Source organism: Magallana gigas, chromosome 6 (assembly GCF_963853765.1).
Source record: "Magallana gigas chromosome 6, xbMagGiga1.1, whole genome shotgun sequence".
Classification (NCBI taxonomy): domain Eukaryota; kingdom Metazoa; phylum Mollusca; class Bivalvia; order Ostreida; family Ostreidae; genus Magallana; species Magallana gigas.
This window is the reverse complement of record NC_088858.1, coordinates 11300107-11318662: the sequence shown is the minus strand read 5'-3', so window position 1 is coordinate 11318662 and position 18556 is coordinate 11300107. Positions and strand designations below refer to the sequence as shown.

Here is an 18556-nt window from a genome sequence, read left to right as displayed (position 1 = left end):
GTCAATTTTTACTTAGTTTTTTCGGAATAAATAATGATATTTACTCAAGGCGCACGAATTATGAGTCAATTTAGCAAATATGTTCAACATCGGGCTCAGAGTTTAGGAACGGAAATGACGTAATAGGAGCGACACGGACTAATGGCGTATGAAAGGTACAACAAAGTTGTGCAGAAGTTATGCTAGATACACCTTATATTATGATAAATAAATAAATTTTCCAATGAACAAGTGTTTCTGGTTTGAAATATTTACAGTTGCAACGGTATTTATTTGTGAATCGTTAGCAGCTGCAATCTTGTTTAGCGTACAAAGGGGGGGGGGGGGGGGGGGTACCTTGTTAATATCCTCTTCCCAAATTGAGTTTAGAGTGAAATCAACTGAAAAGCGTTAAATTGTATCTGTAGAGGAAAAAAATATGTTGATTTTGTGTTAATGACAAGGATTAGTGTTATGATATTTATATATATTTGGTGCCCGGCCAAGCATCTGAATATTTTATCTGTAACAGACACCATTCTATGTCATTCTTGTCTTTTATTCCTAACTGCAGAAATTTTCTTTTTTAGCATTCGTGTCAGTAGATGGAGTGATGACCATGATCATAAAAGTAGCCTAGAAGCTGCAGCTGAGGCGGCAGCCAAAGTCAACGCCATGCTTATAGCAAAGGGAAAGCTCAAGCCATCACAACTCTCACAACAACAGGGAATCAAGCCAAAGGTATACATGTATTTCTTGTTGCACTGAATGTATTACAGTGATTGTAAGAAATGTTATAATTATTTTACTGTAAATGCTATCTGAATGGTAAAGATGTACACAAGTCGTAAATTATTTGTTGCAATAATTTATGAAATTGACCCATACATGTATATTTTATTTATCTCCCCTTAAAATAGAGTACTTCACAGCCAGGAGGCTTAATTGTAGCTGAGGTAGAAATAAATGATGTTCCAATCGGCTGCAGAAATATGTTGACAAGAGGGGCCACACAAGAAGAGGTATATGTATTATTTTGTATTTTTATTTTGTATTATTTTGTATTGTATTGTTTAAAATATGACCAATGTAGATTGAATTATAATGATATTTTTAATGTGAACACATACACAAATGTCAATCCAATTAAGGAACTTGTCAATCCTAAAAACATTACAGCTGCTAGAAGGATATGTTGTTTTCTAAAAAAAAAACTGTTTCAACGCTAGAAAGGAAAGTCAACAATGAAACACTTATACAATTTTATGAATACCAATAATAGTCTTCGCACAAGCCTAGTTTTGTTCACCCAATGTTTTGTCCATTGTAGATTTATTAGTTAATGTTAACTTTTGCATGCTATGTTTTATGTTTTGTTTTATGTAACTCATATTCATGACTGTATGCCGACATGGTAATTGTCAATAAATGAATTGAATTATAAATTTATACCATGAATAACTTTCACTAATCACTTTTTATTGAATCTGAATAACAATGAAATTATTTTGATTTTCCCTGAAGATTTCAAAATTGAGTGGTTCAGCTGTTTCAACAAGAGGTCGATATTTATCACCTGAAGAGAAGATGGGAAACTTAGGGTAATTTGAATATTTTTTATCATATATTTATGATTTTAAATTTACAAATGTTCATTCATTTTGCTTGTTATTTATTCTATATCTCAAAATAAGTTTTCATGTATATATATGTTTCAGTGACCGACCACTTTACCTCTGCGTGCAGGGATCTTCCCAAGAGTCTGTAGACAGTGAGTAAAGATTTGTGTAATTGTTTCTTAGTTACAGATTCAATGTAAGTTTATGCAGTTCTCAAACAAAAATTCCTCGTAGATAGAGGAAAAATTGTTTTGACTCAAAAACTTGAAATTTATAGATCTGCATAATCTTAATCAAGTCAACTTTTTTAAGCATATAAAGTTCTGCATATACAGTATTCTTTTTTAATTACTGGTAATTGATATTACAAAAAAGTATGAGACAATCATATTTTTTTGTAATACCAATAGTAAAAAAAAAAAATACGAGTTTTTTTAATGAATCTTGAATGTAGTCACTGTAAATAAAAAAGATGCTGTCTAACATTTCATTTAACTATTTTATACATGCATTAATTTATTATGATACTTTGTTAGTTGCTGTCGGGAGAATTAATGAAATCATACTGAATGGAATGAAGGCTAAAGGATCAAGATTCGCTCCCATCACAAGACCCATGGTTCCATTGCAGAGACCCATGCTGAATCAACCCCCACCCCTCATGTCATTGGAGACTCAGCCTCCTCAAATTCCCACTGGGGTAAGCTGGAACTCTCAGACTTCATTTAAACTTTAGGCCTTGTTAATCCAGGCACCTTTATTACCATTTAAATTGTTCAGATCTATGATTTGTTTGAATTTGTGAATAAACACAATATAGATTATTTTAATCAGATATACAATTGTGTGCAGAAAAGTGAAGCATCCAAGTTTTTGGCACTCCAAAAAATAACATATGACTCATGTAATATTCAATCACTACAGAATGACTAAACATTAACACTGTTGTTGTGAATTTTTAGGTACCTGTTCTACAAGAAAAATTATATATAGGATTGGAACATGCACCTCCAAATTTTGATGTCAAAAATAAAATATTTGGACCAATGGTAAGTGGATATATACATTGTATGTACATGTACTTATTAATTAATTAATTACGCTATAAAATTTTTATACATGTAAATAATTTAATGAGATTTTTTTATGCTTCCAAGTTTGCTCTTCTATATTGTTATTGTGCGTTTTGTTTAGGGTTCCTTCTTAAACCACATACAGGCAGAAACTGGAGCCAAAGTAACTTTACGGGGGAAAGCTTCAGGATTTATAGAACCCATGTCAGGGAGAGAGGCGTTCGAACCCATGCATGTCCATATACAGTGAGCAAGAAATCTGATATGTATTATGTTTCTCTTGTATAGCTGTAGAATTGACTGTGTGGGATGTAAAGTTGTAATATTCTCCTTCTTTCTTTTTTTCAGACATGGCACTTTACTCGGTCTTCAGAATGCTAAGCAGCTTGCAGAAAACCTAATTCAAACAGTAAGTTATAAGATTTATATCAATCCTGTTTAATTAATTTTAACCATTTCATTTTATTTCAGGCATTTTGTACCTTTGTAAACGATGGTATACAAACTTACCTGGAAGACTACCATAAATTATCATGCATATAAACACCCCTGGAATATGAGCCCCAAACCTGATGATGAGTTAAACACTCCATCTCTTAAAGTTTAGTCAATGAAAGATCTCTGTTAATGTTATGAACATTTTCCTAAGAATAAAAACATACATGTAAATTTTTTTAATCCCTTCATTCAAAATCCAGCTTTAGGCACACGTATGAATTATTGCATCGGCATGATTGAAGTAAGCATTGGTGAATCACCTTAACATTCGAAGTTAGAAATGAATGAAAATAATTCTAAACATATGCATACTGCATGTATGGGTAAGGTTAATGTACAAATGTTTTGGAAATATAGTGGTAAAGATATTCCATTAATATGTATATTGAATTGAATTATGAAATAATTTTTCTACCTCTTTTGCTTATTTGCTTTGCAAATTCATTTTAGAATTTGAAAAATTTTTAGAAGATTAATTCAAAGCATGCTTTCATTTTAACATTTTAATAATTTCAAACTTTAAGGTCACTGCTTAATTTTATTTGCAACAAATTACAAGAAAGAAAATGACAAAGAATAATAATAATACATGTAAAAGATCCTTTTTTGTGGGGTGATATGATGATAATTTATGGTCATATACGTTCATACCCTTTTACAGCAAAGAGTTCTTTCTATTGAAATCTCTTATTTTTATCAGACATGCATGATTTTTCATAGCCCTTTATAGCCATTTTTCTGACTGTTTCTCTTTCCAGAGGAAGGTTTGTATGACATTTAACTCTATATTTGTTTTGGCCCAGGACAAGAGATGGATGTGTTTTGTGTGTGGATTTTTAACGTACCTTGTCTTACAGATACAATGTTTGTACAGTTCAAGAGACGACTGTGTGTTGATGGCATCCAATCTGTGTGCATTAAACTTGTAATCCTCTGCAATTGTACACAATCATACTTGTAATCAACTGGAATTAACTGATATTGTGTATTTGTATACATGAACATGATATATGTAATCCTATAAAAGTTTTTGAATGATTTATTTTTCCTTAATGTACATGTAATCCAATGACATTGTTAATCTGAATATTCTACCCTACACTAGCTAGCTCTACATGTACATAAATTTATATGCAGTATAAAACAGTCCTTTAAACCACATTATTTTAATTACTTGGTTCCTCCTGTGTACATGTTTGCTATTGGTAAAAAGGAATGTTGTTGGTTAAAATCAGTTCAAATATACATGCTTTTTTTTCTGTGTACCTGGAGAAAATTTTTGAAAGTTTTTTCTTTTTTTAAGAAACTTGGATTATACTGTTGGGAGTATATACTTATTAGCAGTTTCTTATCTCTGACAAACTGGCATTTTTATATCTCCAAATTCAGTCTCATTTCCTATTTTCGTAATGCTTTTGATGTTATGAGTTGATTTGTGTTTATTATTATTTTTTTTTTTTAAAAGAAGTAACGCGAATGACATTTGGGAGTAAGAAATGTAAAGAACCAAGTAATTAATTGTTAATCATTAATTTAAATGTCTTTATGGATGTTTGTTTATGTCCCTTTCTCTTGCTGTTAACGGAATGAAAAATTTGTTCTATATTTCACCAAATTTCAATACTTCATTTTCATAGAAGTACCAGTACTTTCTAATTTATTGGCGGTGAAGAACTTTGCCAAAGAAAAAAATTTACATGTGTCTTGTAGGTGAAATATTGTTCAAATGGCTCATCAGTGGGTGATGTGAAAATAAATACATATACATGTACTGGTATGTAAAATTGCAACATGTTGACCCAGACATTAGACAGACGTACAGACAAACTAATGAGATTGGACTGCATGGACTTCTAAGATGTTTAATCATTCACATGCTTTGGTCTCTTTTAGGTTCAGCAAGATTATGCCCAGTTCCAGCAAGCTTTGGTCGCTCTGCCACCCAATCTCTCCCCTGCTACAGCTGCCATAATAGCAGGTCTGCAGCAGAGTAAGTCATGGCTAATCCAGAGACGCTCCTAATGTTAGGCAGATTTTGTTGTTGCTAAGGCCAAGAGGGAGTAGTTTCCTTTAGTCTTAATATCAGAATTTTTTCTGTCCCTGTTTCGAGGCCTCCATGATGAGATGATCCCAAAGATGGTGTCACGTTTTGCTGATTTCGTTTTCCTTGCCACTGCTGGATAGATTAGCTTTAGATTCACTGAGATTTTAATAAATTTTTAAGTTTTTGAAATGATTTACTTTTATAATTATCAGTTACAGTTTCTATTCATTTTTCATACATATACATATATTTAGTGCAAGTAAGTACAAAAACCTAGATTGCAAAGATTGTTAGAGAAGTTGCAAAGGATTGTGATCATTAAATGATTAAGTAATATATGTATGAATAAATGAATAGATATTGTTGATTGAGAAGTATTCATATATAACACTGGTGATATGTATCTCCCTGATAACTTGAACATATGATTATTTTTCAGAATAATTATAAATAATTTGTTTAAGGTTACAATGGTCTTCCAGTTTTCCCTGGATTTCTAATCCTTTGTTTGATTTGTAATTATAAAATAGTTGCCACACTCCAGGAAATACATGTAGGACCTCCATCAGATGGACTTTCTTGGACAAGGATAACAGACATCAGTGGATGGCCTTTAGTTTTATTTAGTTTTGCTGACACTGTCTGCTAATCATTATGGTCATTAAAATGTAAATGCAATGACATATTCTAAAATCAGTTCAGATTTATTTTCATTACACAGTGAAAACTAAAACAGAAAGATATAATTATGTATGGCTTGGGTTCTTTGGTGGAAGTTTTGTAGAGTTTCTCAGAATATATAATTTATATTTTCCCTTACAGACAAGCTAATCGGGCACAGATTTTACACCAACTAATGTTGAAAAGAGTTAATTATGGAAATTAGATATGCTCATAAATTGTGTTCTGTTCGAATTCAATCCAAGTTTCTTAGAATTGAATGGACTCAGTGGCCTGATTGTTATATAAGGACTCGACAATCTGTTTCAATGTTGTTTATAGATGGGACAAATGTCACTTAAGTATGAATTACTTTCAGCCTCCATCCTCGGTGCAAGCTGGTGCATATCTTGCAGAATTCAAGGATATTTATGGCTGAATTTAGATACGCTGTACATGTATCCCCTTTTTTAGATTATTTTGATTTTGTGTGATCACCAGATGCCTTTGAAAAAAAAATGATGTTATTAATAGTGATAGCATTGGATTTCAATGTAGAGGTTACATGCAAATTACTGTTGCAAAGAGTTATCAAAATAAATAATAGTTGATTGTGTTTAAAACTGTAGATAAAATACCTAAAAGAATCATTAATTGTAGCAATGTGAACCAGTGAGAAACTTTACAAGACTTTGATGTAGACAGTGTCAGCAGCATGTAAGGTTTTGATTGTGACATTTCCCTTGTTGGCTCCTCTCTACAAATCTCTATTGTTCCTCAAACAGGTGCCCCAGGAGGGATCCTCAGCCAGCAAACGATCAGTGCCCTGTCAGGTGGGACTCAAGGGATACCACTGCAGCCACAACCAGGTAAAATATTATTGACAGCATCATTCTTGCTTAGTTTTTTCCACTTTCAATTGTGATACATCGAATGGAAATAGATTTCAGATTCAAAATAAGATATTTATCAAAATGTCACAGAACATTTTGATAGCCATTTTTCTCAATTGAATATTGCTTCCCACTAATTTGTGTTTTATGTACATGTATGAATGAAATTTTTCATCTTTCTTTTAATATATGTCGACTTACTCTTTTGAAGTATTCAAAGAATTCCTTGTTATATTATGGTAGGGTTGCAGCCTCTGACAACGATTCCTGCTATCAATCAACCGGTGATGACAAATGTGGTCTTCTCCTCTAGTCCTGTTCTCACGTCTCACAACCAAGGTTAGTACACAAGGGCCATCAAACAAACTCAAATTACAGGAAGTTTATTCATAGATAGAAAAAGATATTAGTCACAGTAGATATGTCACATTTAGTAGGGAAAGATCAGAGAGAAATATTCAGACATGTCCTTACTTGGAATTTTTCAGTTTGTTCTACTCTAGCCGGTGGCCCTCCTCAGCAGGTCATAGTACAGGCACAGGTTCCCCCTCCCCCTCACGGAATTCCACATCTAGGGCATCCCCATTTGATATCGACCAACCCTCCCCCTGCCAGCAGTCCCCAGCCCCTGATGACAACGGTGCAGCCCGAGTTAGTTCCCACCTCTCTCCCGGTGTGGGGATCATCAGCCCCTGGGGCAATGCCCACTCAGCAAATTATACAACAGGTACAACTCTCTCTTTCTTTATTTTGTCTGTATTTTGTACCTTGCTTTGGCATGTATTCGTGTAATTAGATGTTCAATATCTTGTTTATAACATTACTATTCCCTTTAGATTCCAATGAGTGTCGGCCCGCCAGTCAGTAGTTATGGGCCCCCAATCTCTAGTGCCTACATGCCTATGTCTTCTTCGCTGGGACCAGTGACTTGCACATACACGCAGGTCACCACTGTCCCTCTGCTGAGGGTGTCCTCACCTGTGACCGTCACTTCCTCCACCCCCACCCCTTACAATTACGGGGGTCCTTTGAAGGAAGAAAACAAACGGAGATTTACAGAGGAGAAACCTGACGATAAAGTGCCAGAAAACTTGCTTGGTTATGAGGTGTGTTCAAAAAATTTAGATTGCTGGATGGGGTCACCAAAATACATGTATTTGGAGTTTTTCTTTACTACATAATAGTAATGGCTTAAAGTACCTTATTTTGATTGCTGATCATCTAGCCTCCTTAAGAATGATATATACAATTTTTAAAAACCTCATTCTCAAAGTTCATCTCATCAATTCATGAACTAAGATGTAAACTTATGATTCTAATGATATTGTCCATTTGATTTCAGCATGGTCCACCTCATCTAACAAACTTGGTGGTACAGGGACCACCCCCTGCACAGTCTCAGTCTCCGTCCCAGGGACAGCTTGTTCAGGGACCAGTCACACACGTCATTCAGGCCTTACCCCCAACACAGATCATCCATGGTCCCCCACCCACCCAGATTGTACAGGGTCCACCTCCAGGCTACCAAGCCCCTCCCCCTCATCTCATACACGGACCACCGCCTCACGGCCAGATTCCAGCCCCATATCATCTAGGACCACCCCCAGTGGTATCCGATGGAGTACCTGTCATGTCCCACAGTACTCAGCCCCCGCAGGGAGCCCCAGTGTATTCTGTCCATACTTCTATCTCTGAGGAGGGAAGGTAAGTGATGAGATTGAAAATTTTATGTAGAAATATATTGATAATAAATGTACCTAAAATAATTTGGTTATTAGCATCAATGATGATATGATAACTAAATGTCATCAGAACTGGACTTCTTGATTGAATGTCAGGGAAATACAGAGGAACAGTACCTATCATATCTTTAATTCTCTTACAGAAGTGTTTGACATTACTTAACTATCACATAATTAGTATGCAAATTATGAGTGAAAGGTTATAAGATACATGTAATTGTTAAAAACTAGGTCAGGAAGATTTTTAAGCATGACAAAAACAGTGAGGGAGCAAAGTTCTCGGTCATTATAATAATATTCTAGTTTGACTAAGGGCATGTTAGCTGTTTTGCTTATCCCTAAGACCATAACTCTTTATCCTAATAAATGAAACTAAATGATGTGGTAAACATATACATGTAGCCTGTGTAATGTTTATTTCAATCTGAGAAGAAATCTTATACAGTGTAAATATTTTACTTTGGAGCAGGAATATTTCTGAGGTGCTTATTAACCTTGACTTAGGGTTTTAAAAGTTTGCTGAAATATCCACCATATAATTTTAGAAAGTATTTAAAAAAAAAATTAATCCCAGTTGGTACATCTGGTTGAATAATATTTACTGAAAAAAGGAATTTTAATAGTTGTTGAAGCTGTGATGATACTCCGATTATAGGATATGGGTTGTTGCTAATTGGATGACATATTGTGCCCTATAGGGAAATGTTAACAACAATTGTTCTACATTAATTACTAAGCTGTACCATTGTGAAATAATTCCATTTTTAACTGGGTTATCCAAAGGAAAAATCTGGTTTATATTAAAATTGTGAAAATGTTGGATAGGTGGGCAGCTGCCAAAAGGGCACTACTATTGTATGGATAACTCCTCCTACAGTTTTTTTCTTTCGCAGATCAATTGTACATATATCAGAGGTATATAGGGTACCCCTTTTATATGGATAACTACTTCTACAGTTTTCAAGATAGGAAGTTGTTCTTTTGCAGATCACTTGTACATATGTCAGAGGTGTGCATTTTTCTAGGATTTTTATTTTAATTATTTTTGAAAAAAGTACCAGTTGTTGCTCTTTGTTATTTTTTGACAAAAATATTGCATATACAGTACCCCATTTCTCTGGATAGGTAGTGTTCATCAATTCAGGGTTGACAAATGGATTATGGATACACATGTATACTGTTCACACAAAAGAAAACCCGGTTTGCTGTCACATTAACATCTTTTCTCTCGTTTTTTTATTAGAGTGACCCACACATACACAGTGCAGTCCAACTCTGGTGGATTGGCGACCCCTCCCCAAGACTCACACGGGGATGTGGACAAGAAACTCATGCCACCCCCTGCTCTACCAACAGGTCAGGACAATTTGATTGTTTGGAACTTTATTTTCATTTTATTTTAATTTGTGAAGAATTTTAAAGGGATGAGAATGAGGTAATTGCATGTCTAATTTAAAGGCACTGTAATATATTTTATAGGGGTAAAGCGGCCAGCATCCGAGGCACTTCCAGAGTCACCAGACAGAAAAAGTAAAAAAGGTGACAAATATAATTTATTTTATGAGTGTACGTTATCCACCTTTACTTCTCAATTAATGAAAGCAGGTTTCAATGCCACATAAAGGGAAATGCAATGACAGTCCATAATTTAACAGTACCACAGTCCATAAATTCTTTAACAAAGCTGAAGCAGAAAATGACAAAAATACTTAACATATCACCATCTCTGGTTTACAGATAGCGATGATGAAGATGAGGAAGTAAAGTCGTCCTTGAGACAACAACATAAGGAGGCCAAGAAATACCAATACAACCAGTACTCCAGTACCCCCCAGTTATATGGTCAGCCTCCACCTCCAGAACAGCTGTCTCCCTCAGGACAGTATGAACAGGGCCAGCAGCCGCCCCCACAGTTCTTACCCCCAGGGCAAGTTGTGACAATAGCCCAACACACAGACACTCCCCCGGGGTCAGAGAACCTGGCCCAGCCAGGACTACAACAACAGATAATTATCCAGCAGCCACAGCAACTGCCTAGCCATCCTCCCCCTGCCTTCCAACAACCCATGTTCACAGGACAAATCTCTCACAGCCCACCCCCTCCCCCACCCTGGACCACAGACCAACCCCCTGTGTCAGGACCAAGTCCTGGCCCAGCCCAGCAATTGATCCCCCAGCAGATTACACTGGCCTCACCCCACAGAGTCAACCCTCCGGACCAGAGACTGATGCCGGAGGAACATAGAATCTATGGTGAGGCCCTGCCCCCACCTCCTCCAAACTATCAGACAGGCCCACCTCCACATGGATCCACTCCCCAGATTATTGTCCCCTCTCATCTCCCCCCTCCCACACAGACAATAGTGTCAGTACCCCAATTCAATGGACAACCTCCCCCATTCCCTGGTCAACCCCCTCCCCAGGGGAGTTACCAGTACCCCACTGGCCCCCCTCTTACCATGTCTTACTGGTGAATCAGGTGCTGTGGTGCAAGAGCTTGTATGTAGTATGATTGGTTCAAATGATTTTGCATGAATGAACTTGTTAATTATTGTAAACTAGATGCAGCTTGGCTGTTATTGTGTGAGCGTTGCTTTTGTGTTGTTATCAAATAACGACCAAATAATTTGTTGTTAGAGTGCTTTTGACGTCATCAAATGACCAATAAAAAATCAAATCAGAAAATATATTGAAGTAAATCTTGTTTTGTGTTACCATGATTGTGGTAAATTATTTGCGTTTCTTATTAACATTGTACATGGTTCAACGCCCGTCGGTGTGTGACGGTAGCTGCAGCCCCGTATTGAGCTCAGCGGGATATGTGGACCACGATCGGGCAACCAAATTTCCCGTGTCGCCAGTTCCGATACTAGGTGTGACGGTTTTTAATGATATGCTCCCAATACATGTCCTGGTTGAAAAGTCTACAAACTATTATAATAACAAAATCCGGGTAATTTTACATAAATTTATTAGCTAACCCTGATGTCTGTATTCGTGAATATAAATCTTATTTCTGATCTTATTGTCCAGGTTAAACAAATGCTCGTCTCTCTCCTCTGGTATGTGTTTCCGGATGTAATCCGCTAACCGTGTCACATATTCCGAGTTTGGACCGGCAGTCCCACGTGTCCGCACCACAGTGTCAGCAATACACTCTAAGTCTGTGTCCTCATTCTCGGACACGGGCCCCACGTACAGGGGGTTCCTTTCTGTTGCCATGTACACTAACACGTCACAAGGACTCGCGTTTTTGCCGTAAAACTCCGTTGTGATTGTCACATAACTGCCGAGTAATTTTTCCCGCACACTCAGTTTTTCTAAGACCTGTGCCACTTTTTTCGCACCTTTCACCGTGAACTTCACTCCCCAAAGACAATCCTGTAATTAGAAATGTAAATAATAAGCTACGAGTATGTGAAACATTAGTAGAAACGTGGCATTCCTCATTTATCACAACACGCTATTTGGTTGGTGGAATAGGTAAACAGTTGCTATTAATAGAATGAGAACATGTGCGAAGGAGAAATGATGCAATGTTTTTCTGTACGTACCTGTGCGTCTGTTTTGATCAAAGTAGCTACTCTTCCAGGCTGTAATAACAAGGAAAATTTATTAGAATGAAAAGTGCTTTGGAAGTAAAGTGCACTCCATCAATATTGCACTATTATTAATAGTACCTTTAAATTGCGTACTTATCTTTCTCAGTGACAGAACATAATCAATGAATTATTTTATACATGTATATCGTTCTTTAAGCAATTACAAGTTTTCAATATATTGAAAATGATTGCCTTCATATAAACAAAAACCAAAAATGTACAAAGCAATATTGTAGTAATTGTAATAAAAAGTGGTTATAGAAATAATATGCGTCGTATAAAGAACACACGGCTTGTTTACCTTTTGGTCTGTGCCCCTCTGTTCTGTGTTGCTTTGCCAGAATCGTCTTTGGTATCCTCGAATATACCCGTGTTCCCTTGTGGTATAATGAAAGTCGGGTTTCCACATAAGAGAGCCATATCCAAATACGTGCAGTTCTTCCATCGTGTGTATTCCGCTGTGTGTGTACGAGACCATTGATCAGTGGACTTACTACGCCGTTATGAAGCCAGCTGTTTACGGCGCGCTATTTATATACGCGCCTAGGAAAGTACGGGATGATGCAACCAAAACCTAGTTTTTATGCATGTAATATAACTTAATTGTTTTAGATGAGCTTTATCATCACTCTAAATAGCTAATTAATGTAATAGTACATATTGGCTATCGGTTATTAAGTGTCGTTTTTTACTCGCGTTAATACATGTATTTGAATTCTAACAAATACCCGTGCATGAATGTAAATGCCCATATTCTGATTATCACTAATTTGATGGGAAAAAGGTTATTCGCCCAAATATAAATTAATCTCTCTCTCCCCCCCCCCCTCTCTCTAGTCTCTCTCTCTCTCTCTCTCTCTCTCTCTCTCTCTCTCTCTCTCTCTCTCTCTCTCTCTCTCTCTTTCTCTCTTGCACATGCAATCAAATGCTGATTGAGATGATGCAACCTACTCGCACACTCTTGCATGTTACAATACAATCGATCGATACAAGCGGTACTGTTGTGTGGATATGGTGGTTATATTCGCCTTTTATCTACATGGATTTAATTTGGACTGGATCAGTAGTTGTTTACGCCCGAAACTTGATCCTCATAAATTTTTTAATTGTCAAATGACAACATAAAATAATGTACCTGCATAAAATTGTTTGTGAGTGACAATTTCATGAAGTATGTTGACCGCAATTTCCCTGGTTGTACACGGCAATAAACAATGCAGGCATAGAAATTATTTCTGCGTTTCCGGTTCTTTATTTCCGCAATTTTCATTACAAATCATGCGATCACTGATTTATTCTTTTTTTATAATTTGCGTATTTGTTTAAGGATCGGAAATAAAGTAGATTTGCAGAGTTTTAATTCGTAACAAATATTTTTTACCAGTCTAAAACTATCATTCAATGCATATTATAAAACTTTAAGAACTGATGAAAATTGATTTATAAAAATGATCTTCACAAGAATAAGTTTAAAATCATTGATAATATAAATAGAGGAAAAACATTGATTTTTATCTGAACTTCAAAAGTTTAATTTAAAAATGCACAATTATCGAAAGCCACCAATCGGGTGGTTTTTTTTTTATCAATTTACATACAAGAAATTTAATTTACAATTAATCATGTTACATTTATTTCGTTTCTGAGTTGTTTACTTCAATTTTTATATGAGTGGAATTTCAGAAAATTGATACAAGAAAATATAACCTTTACACGTACAGTTTTATTTTCCACCCTGGTAGATTCGAATTCTTTAATTAGAAAAAACAAAGCTCTAAAGGGAATATTCATATATATAACGTACGAACTAGTGATATATTTGACACGTGTCAGAGACTCATTAAATTCGAAAATGAAAATAAGCATATATAATGGCAAAGAATGACATGACAAAAAAGTTTATGTACCAATTAACGCATTATTTAAATATTTGAAAGATAAGACGCTCCAATAAAGGTCACATCATAGTTCACTACTTTTAGGCGGTTCTTATTAATGAAAGTCGATGTCTGTTTATTAATCAACGAATCACAACTTGTGGGATATTGCATCACCTCGAGTATATACAAATCTGTATGGAATACGTGCTGAAAAAATGGATGCATAATCAGATGTTATATATTACATATATTTAATATAGTCACAAAAGTTTAATGGCACCCAAAAATCCCCGAAAAATTATTTTGTTTACATTACCAAATTAACGCTAATGGCAAAAATAACCACGTGTTTTTTGATGTTTCAAAGATAAATGTCGATGTACATACATGTTATTTAACAGAAAAATACCACCACAAAAATAGGGATACTTTGAAATACAAAAAAAAGGTGGGTACCAGTTTAATCACGTAGATAAAGATATGGATATATTGGTATATATTTGTATAGATTTCCACACTGCATGTGAACACAGTTTATTGTGAAGAAATTTCATTGTCATAGAAAACAAAAAGTATTACAGAAAGGGTAAGTGGTTCAGAGAAACCAGTTTACGGCCCAAGCGGCCTGCATAATGGCTAGTTTGTATACGTCCCTGGTCCCTGGTTATTTCGCTGAAGTACAAGATGATGGTGGGCTCGGTCAATGACCTGGACAAAATTCTTATGACGTTCTGTCATAAACGGCGCAACTGTTCGTAATTATTGGTACAAGTCGATAACTAGCTTGTACTGCCCAATTCCAGAAAAATCTGTTAAAAGTACCTTTCTTAGTAGAGCACCACACACCACACACACGCGCAGAATATTTCACCAATAAAATGCTTTCTGTTAGTGATTCATGCGTGTTATGAAGGTGGCGATTGCGACATTGCAGAAAAAATACATAACCCACGTTAGTGGGTTATGTATATATATTTGTCTGCAATGATATCGCTACCTTGAAAACCCGCATGAATCATCAAACAAAGCATTATCGTTTATATTTAAATCTTTCTTTTAACAAATTATTAGATTGATTAAAAAAGAATAAGTTAAATTAACTAAATTATTGTTAATGTACATCAGTACGTTAGGCCTATAAACAAAAATTATGTGTTTAGAGTAACACTGATGAAAAAATTAGGTTAGGTAGGTGGGGATTTCTTTTATTTTAACATATTTTTTTCTGCATGAATCCTAAGAATGTTTGTTTGTGTCATATTTAAAACAGATTTTTTAATAGAATTAATATAAAAATCAAAATCGGATCAAAATAGGCGCCTAAAAATGGTAGGATCGGGGCAATTTTGTAGGTTAGGTCGGGTTACCCTAAACACACAACATTTTTTTAGGCCTTAGCTAAGAGATACAGCCAAATCGTCTCCTATAGGAATTTGAATCTGACATCATCGTGATTATTTCGTGCAGCCCGTGATTTTTCTTGTACTCTGTCCCGAGTTTTTGCTTCAACCACTTTTTGACTGATATTTCGATAATCATAAATACCTTTGTGCTCAAACTACGTTCATCCACTAATATGAAAAATGTCCAGATTAGCTGTTTTAAAACGCCCACTCTACCGCTTCAGGTTTCAATACACATCCAAAAATAGAAAGTCTACGGTGATTTTGCATTGCATCAGCCATTAATAAGCCCGGATGATAACGTTTAAAAATTGTGCGAGGTATCCCGAGTACTTCCGAATGGAGAAAAGATGTAAACATTTCCCATTATAAATCTACGTAAGAAATTTGTTTTCGTTCCTGTGAACTTTTATGAGTGAAAAATGATAATTGTTCAATGAAGATATCTTTGATATATTCCCTTTTTTATCGATTTCAACTGTATTTCTTTCACATGTATGTGTATTTTTATTCAAAATCATCAAAAAGTGATGGAAGCAATAACTTGGGACAGACTATGTGTCGCTGTAAGTTTCGACTAATCGTTTCTTAGTTATGTGATGTAAGTTTCTACAGAGCTATGAATTAACAATAAGTTTTCGTAAGAAATAGAGGGAATCATACTCGGTAGATGTAATATATATAAAGCGCTGAAAAGAATAAAAAACATTAGACATCTTTAAAGTGTCGGATCTAATATATAGATACTATATTTTATAAGCCAGTAAAATGGCCCTAATATATAGACACTAAACCAGTAAAATGATTATATATCATGAAAGCACTAAAAATCTAAGAAAAACTATCCGGAAGTCTTTTGTTGACTGAAAAATAAAACTGCTAAAACCCTACAATCTTAGTCTCCTTGTAAAACAAATGCTCATTTATTCGTCTTTAAAAAATATTTTAAAAATAATTTGGGTAAGTTAGGGTATATAGAATCACTTTAACAAGGCCTTGGACTTTCAGAAGTACGTAGCTATCTATTTTTGCGTCAAAACAAGTTAAAAATGACGCTGAATTCAAGTGAAATATGCATCGATTGCGTAGTCTTAGCTCAAAATCAAGACAAATCGCGTCGATTTCAATGAGCTTTCGCTGAGTGGGCAGCAATGAAATAGACAGGCATACGTCACATTGCTGTTTGACACAACTACCCAAAGTCCAAGCTCTTGTTAAAATGGTTCTATATATTGTACATATGATCATCCTTGTCAAATAAAGACACAGTTTTCCCTATACAACATGATATCCGGTATACCATACAATGCTGTAAATGATAGTACTGTCATGTTGTAAATTTTGTATTTACATGTCATGTAAATTTTGTATTTACACCCACCCAGTAAATTCAAAATTTACAACATGACAGTACAATAGTAAACTATAATAGATCATGTTCCAACATCATCAGCATCAGCGTGGTCGATAGGTTTCTGTCCTTTTGACATATTTATGGTGTTCCGATGGGGCCACTTCGACCTTCGCACTTTCGCCTTTAGGTCGAAGATGCAAGAGTGCGAAGTTGCGAAGGCAAAAGTGCGAGAGTGCGACGGCGAAGGAGCGAAAGTGCGACGATGCGACGGCGAAGCGCGAAGGTGCGACGGCGAAAGTGCGAAGGTGCGACGGCGAAGGAGCGATACTACTATCGCTCCTTCGCCGTCGCAACTTCGCACTCTCGCCTTCGCACCTTCGCACTTTCGCCTTCGCCTTTTTGATAGCATTCAGAAAGTCTCGGTCGATTACATAGAATTTGATGCAGGCACCGTACTCGCCAAGGTTTTCCGATTAATCCATGATATCATTGGTACGCATGCGCTAGGCCATTGTGCTTACTATGAATGTTTATAAATATTTTAATGTGTATATGTGACATATATATATATGTTTACCAGTGCTGGCTATGCCTAATCATTATATACTCAATATAAAATGTAATGTCCGTCATAATGCATACATATGCACTTCCAGCCCCTGTCACTTCCCAGCTGTCGGTTTACCGTGGATCAAACACAGTAACATTCTAATTTCATTATGCGACACTGCTTGCTGATGTATGGATCTAAAGGGGGAGAGGGGGTCCGCCCCCCCCCGGAGAATTCAATATAAATAACTTCACACATGCAGTAAAGGGGGTAGAGGGTCCGGATCTCATTCCCCCGGAATATTTAATTTTATTAATTATATATAATAAAATCTCCAAAATATGTCTCGGAACATAATTATCCACCCCCCCCCCCTAGAAAAAGTTATGGATCTGCGCAGGCTGTTGAAAATAAATTCTAAAAAGTTCATCGTCTGCCTCAGATGTCCTTTTATACAGCTAAAATTGTCTTTAAACGATAGAGAGCTCCACAATTATAAAAAGGCGAAGGTGAAAGTGCGAAGATGCGAAGGCGAGAGTGCGAAGTTGCGATGGCGAAGGTACGATAGTAGTATCGCTTCTTCGCCTTCGCAACTTCGCACTTTCGCCGTCGCATCTTCGCACTTTCGCTCCTTCGCCGTCGCACCTTCGCACTTTCGCCGTCGCAACTTCGCACTCTCGCACCTCGACCTAAAGGTGAAAGTGCGAAGGTCGAAGTGGCCCCATCGGAACACCATACATACTAGGTATTTTAATTTTAACAATGAAAATATCCATTATGACTTAAAGTAATAATAATGCTTTTTTATCATTAAATTATATCACAATAAAGGACAATACCAAAACAATCATTTTAAAAATAGATACAGTATACATGTACAATTAAAGAACATCAGAGTACAACACATATAATTCATTGAATTAAACACTTGATTTAATTTTCTAAGCATATTTTGAGACCCCCCCCCCCGTAATCACAACTCGTTACTCAGATATTTCGCATCCGTTTATGCCGCAGCTGAGAATCTCAAACCAGTAGATTTATATCAAAAGAGCTACAGACCTGTAATAGATTTGTTATCATTATATCATTTTGTTTACGAACGAGTCCTCCCTCCCCCCAAAAAGGTAAATGAAAACAAATGTCCAATGTAGGATACGATAGAATACCAATAGCTTTCAATAATTGTTTTTAAATACATGTATAATATTTGAATACAAGGTAGGCGTTTTTTTTTGCAAAATAAACAAAAAAATATT

At 35.8% G+C, this 18556-nt stretch overlaps 2 protein-coding genes across 2 annotated transcripts; one reads left to right on the top strand and one right to left on the bottom strand.

The window, feature by feature from the left end:
- The first annotated feature begins 70 nt into the window (after positions 1-70).
- On the top strand, positions 71-11195 carry LOC105321190 (uncharacterized). Its single transcript, XM_034468207.2, has 18 exons — positions 71-155; positions 570-720; positions 900-1001; positions 1504-1580; positions 1698-1750; positions 2135-2298; positions 2561-2647; positions 2793-2917; positions 3020-3080; positions 5063-5159; positions 6659-6742; positions 7010-7105; positions 7255-7493; positions 7603-7872; positions 8109-8470; positions 9752-9864; positions 9988-10047; positions 10246-11195. The coding sequence occupies exons 1-18, from the start codon at positions 142-144 to the stop codon at positions 10980-10982; spliced, it is 2892 nt and encodes a 963-aa protein (XP_034324098.2). The 5' UTR covers positions 71-141; the 3' UTR covers positions 10983-11195.
- Positions 11196-11462: 267 nt separating this feature from the next.
- LOC105321189 (putative glutathione-specific gamma-glutamylcyclotransferase 2) lies at positions 11463-12634 on the bottom strand. The gene is made up of 3 exons (XM_011419430.4): positions 12412-12634; positions 12063-12101; positions 11463-11889 (listed from the first exon to the last, which is right to left on the bottom strand). Exons 1-3 carry the CDS (start codon positions 12586-12588, stop codon positions 11485-11487), a joined length of 621 nt encoding a protein of 206 aa, XP_011417732.3. The 5' UTR covers positions 12589-12634; the 3' UTR covers positions 11463-11484.
- Positions 12635-18556: the final 5922 nt, after the last annotated feature.

Excerpts from the sequence above, each read along its gene's own strand:
- LOC105321189 (XM_011419430.4), bottom strand. The coding sequence starts at position 12,588 with ATGGTCTCGTACACACACAGCGGAATACACACGATGGAAGAACTGCAC. Across the intron at positions 12,102-12,411 it reads AGAGGGGCACAGACCAAAAG|CCTGGAAGAGTAGCTACTTT; the intron begins GTAAACAAGCCG and ends TTGTTATTACAG. Across the intron at positions 11,890-12,062 it reads TGATCAAAACAGACGCACAG|GATTGTCTTTGGGGAGTGAA; the intron begins GTACGTACAGAA and ends TTCTAATTACAG.
- LOC105321190 (XM_034468207.2), top strand. Across the intron at positions 8,471-9,751 it reads TCTATCTCTGAGGAGGGAAG|AGTGACCCACACATACACAG; the intron begins GTAAGTGATGAG and ends TTTTTTTATTAG. Across the intron at positions 9,865-9,987 it reads ACCCCCTGCTCTACCAACAG|GGGTAAAGCGGCCAGCATCC; the intron begins GTCAGGACAATT and ends TATATTTTATAG.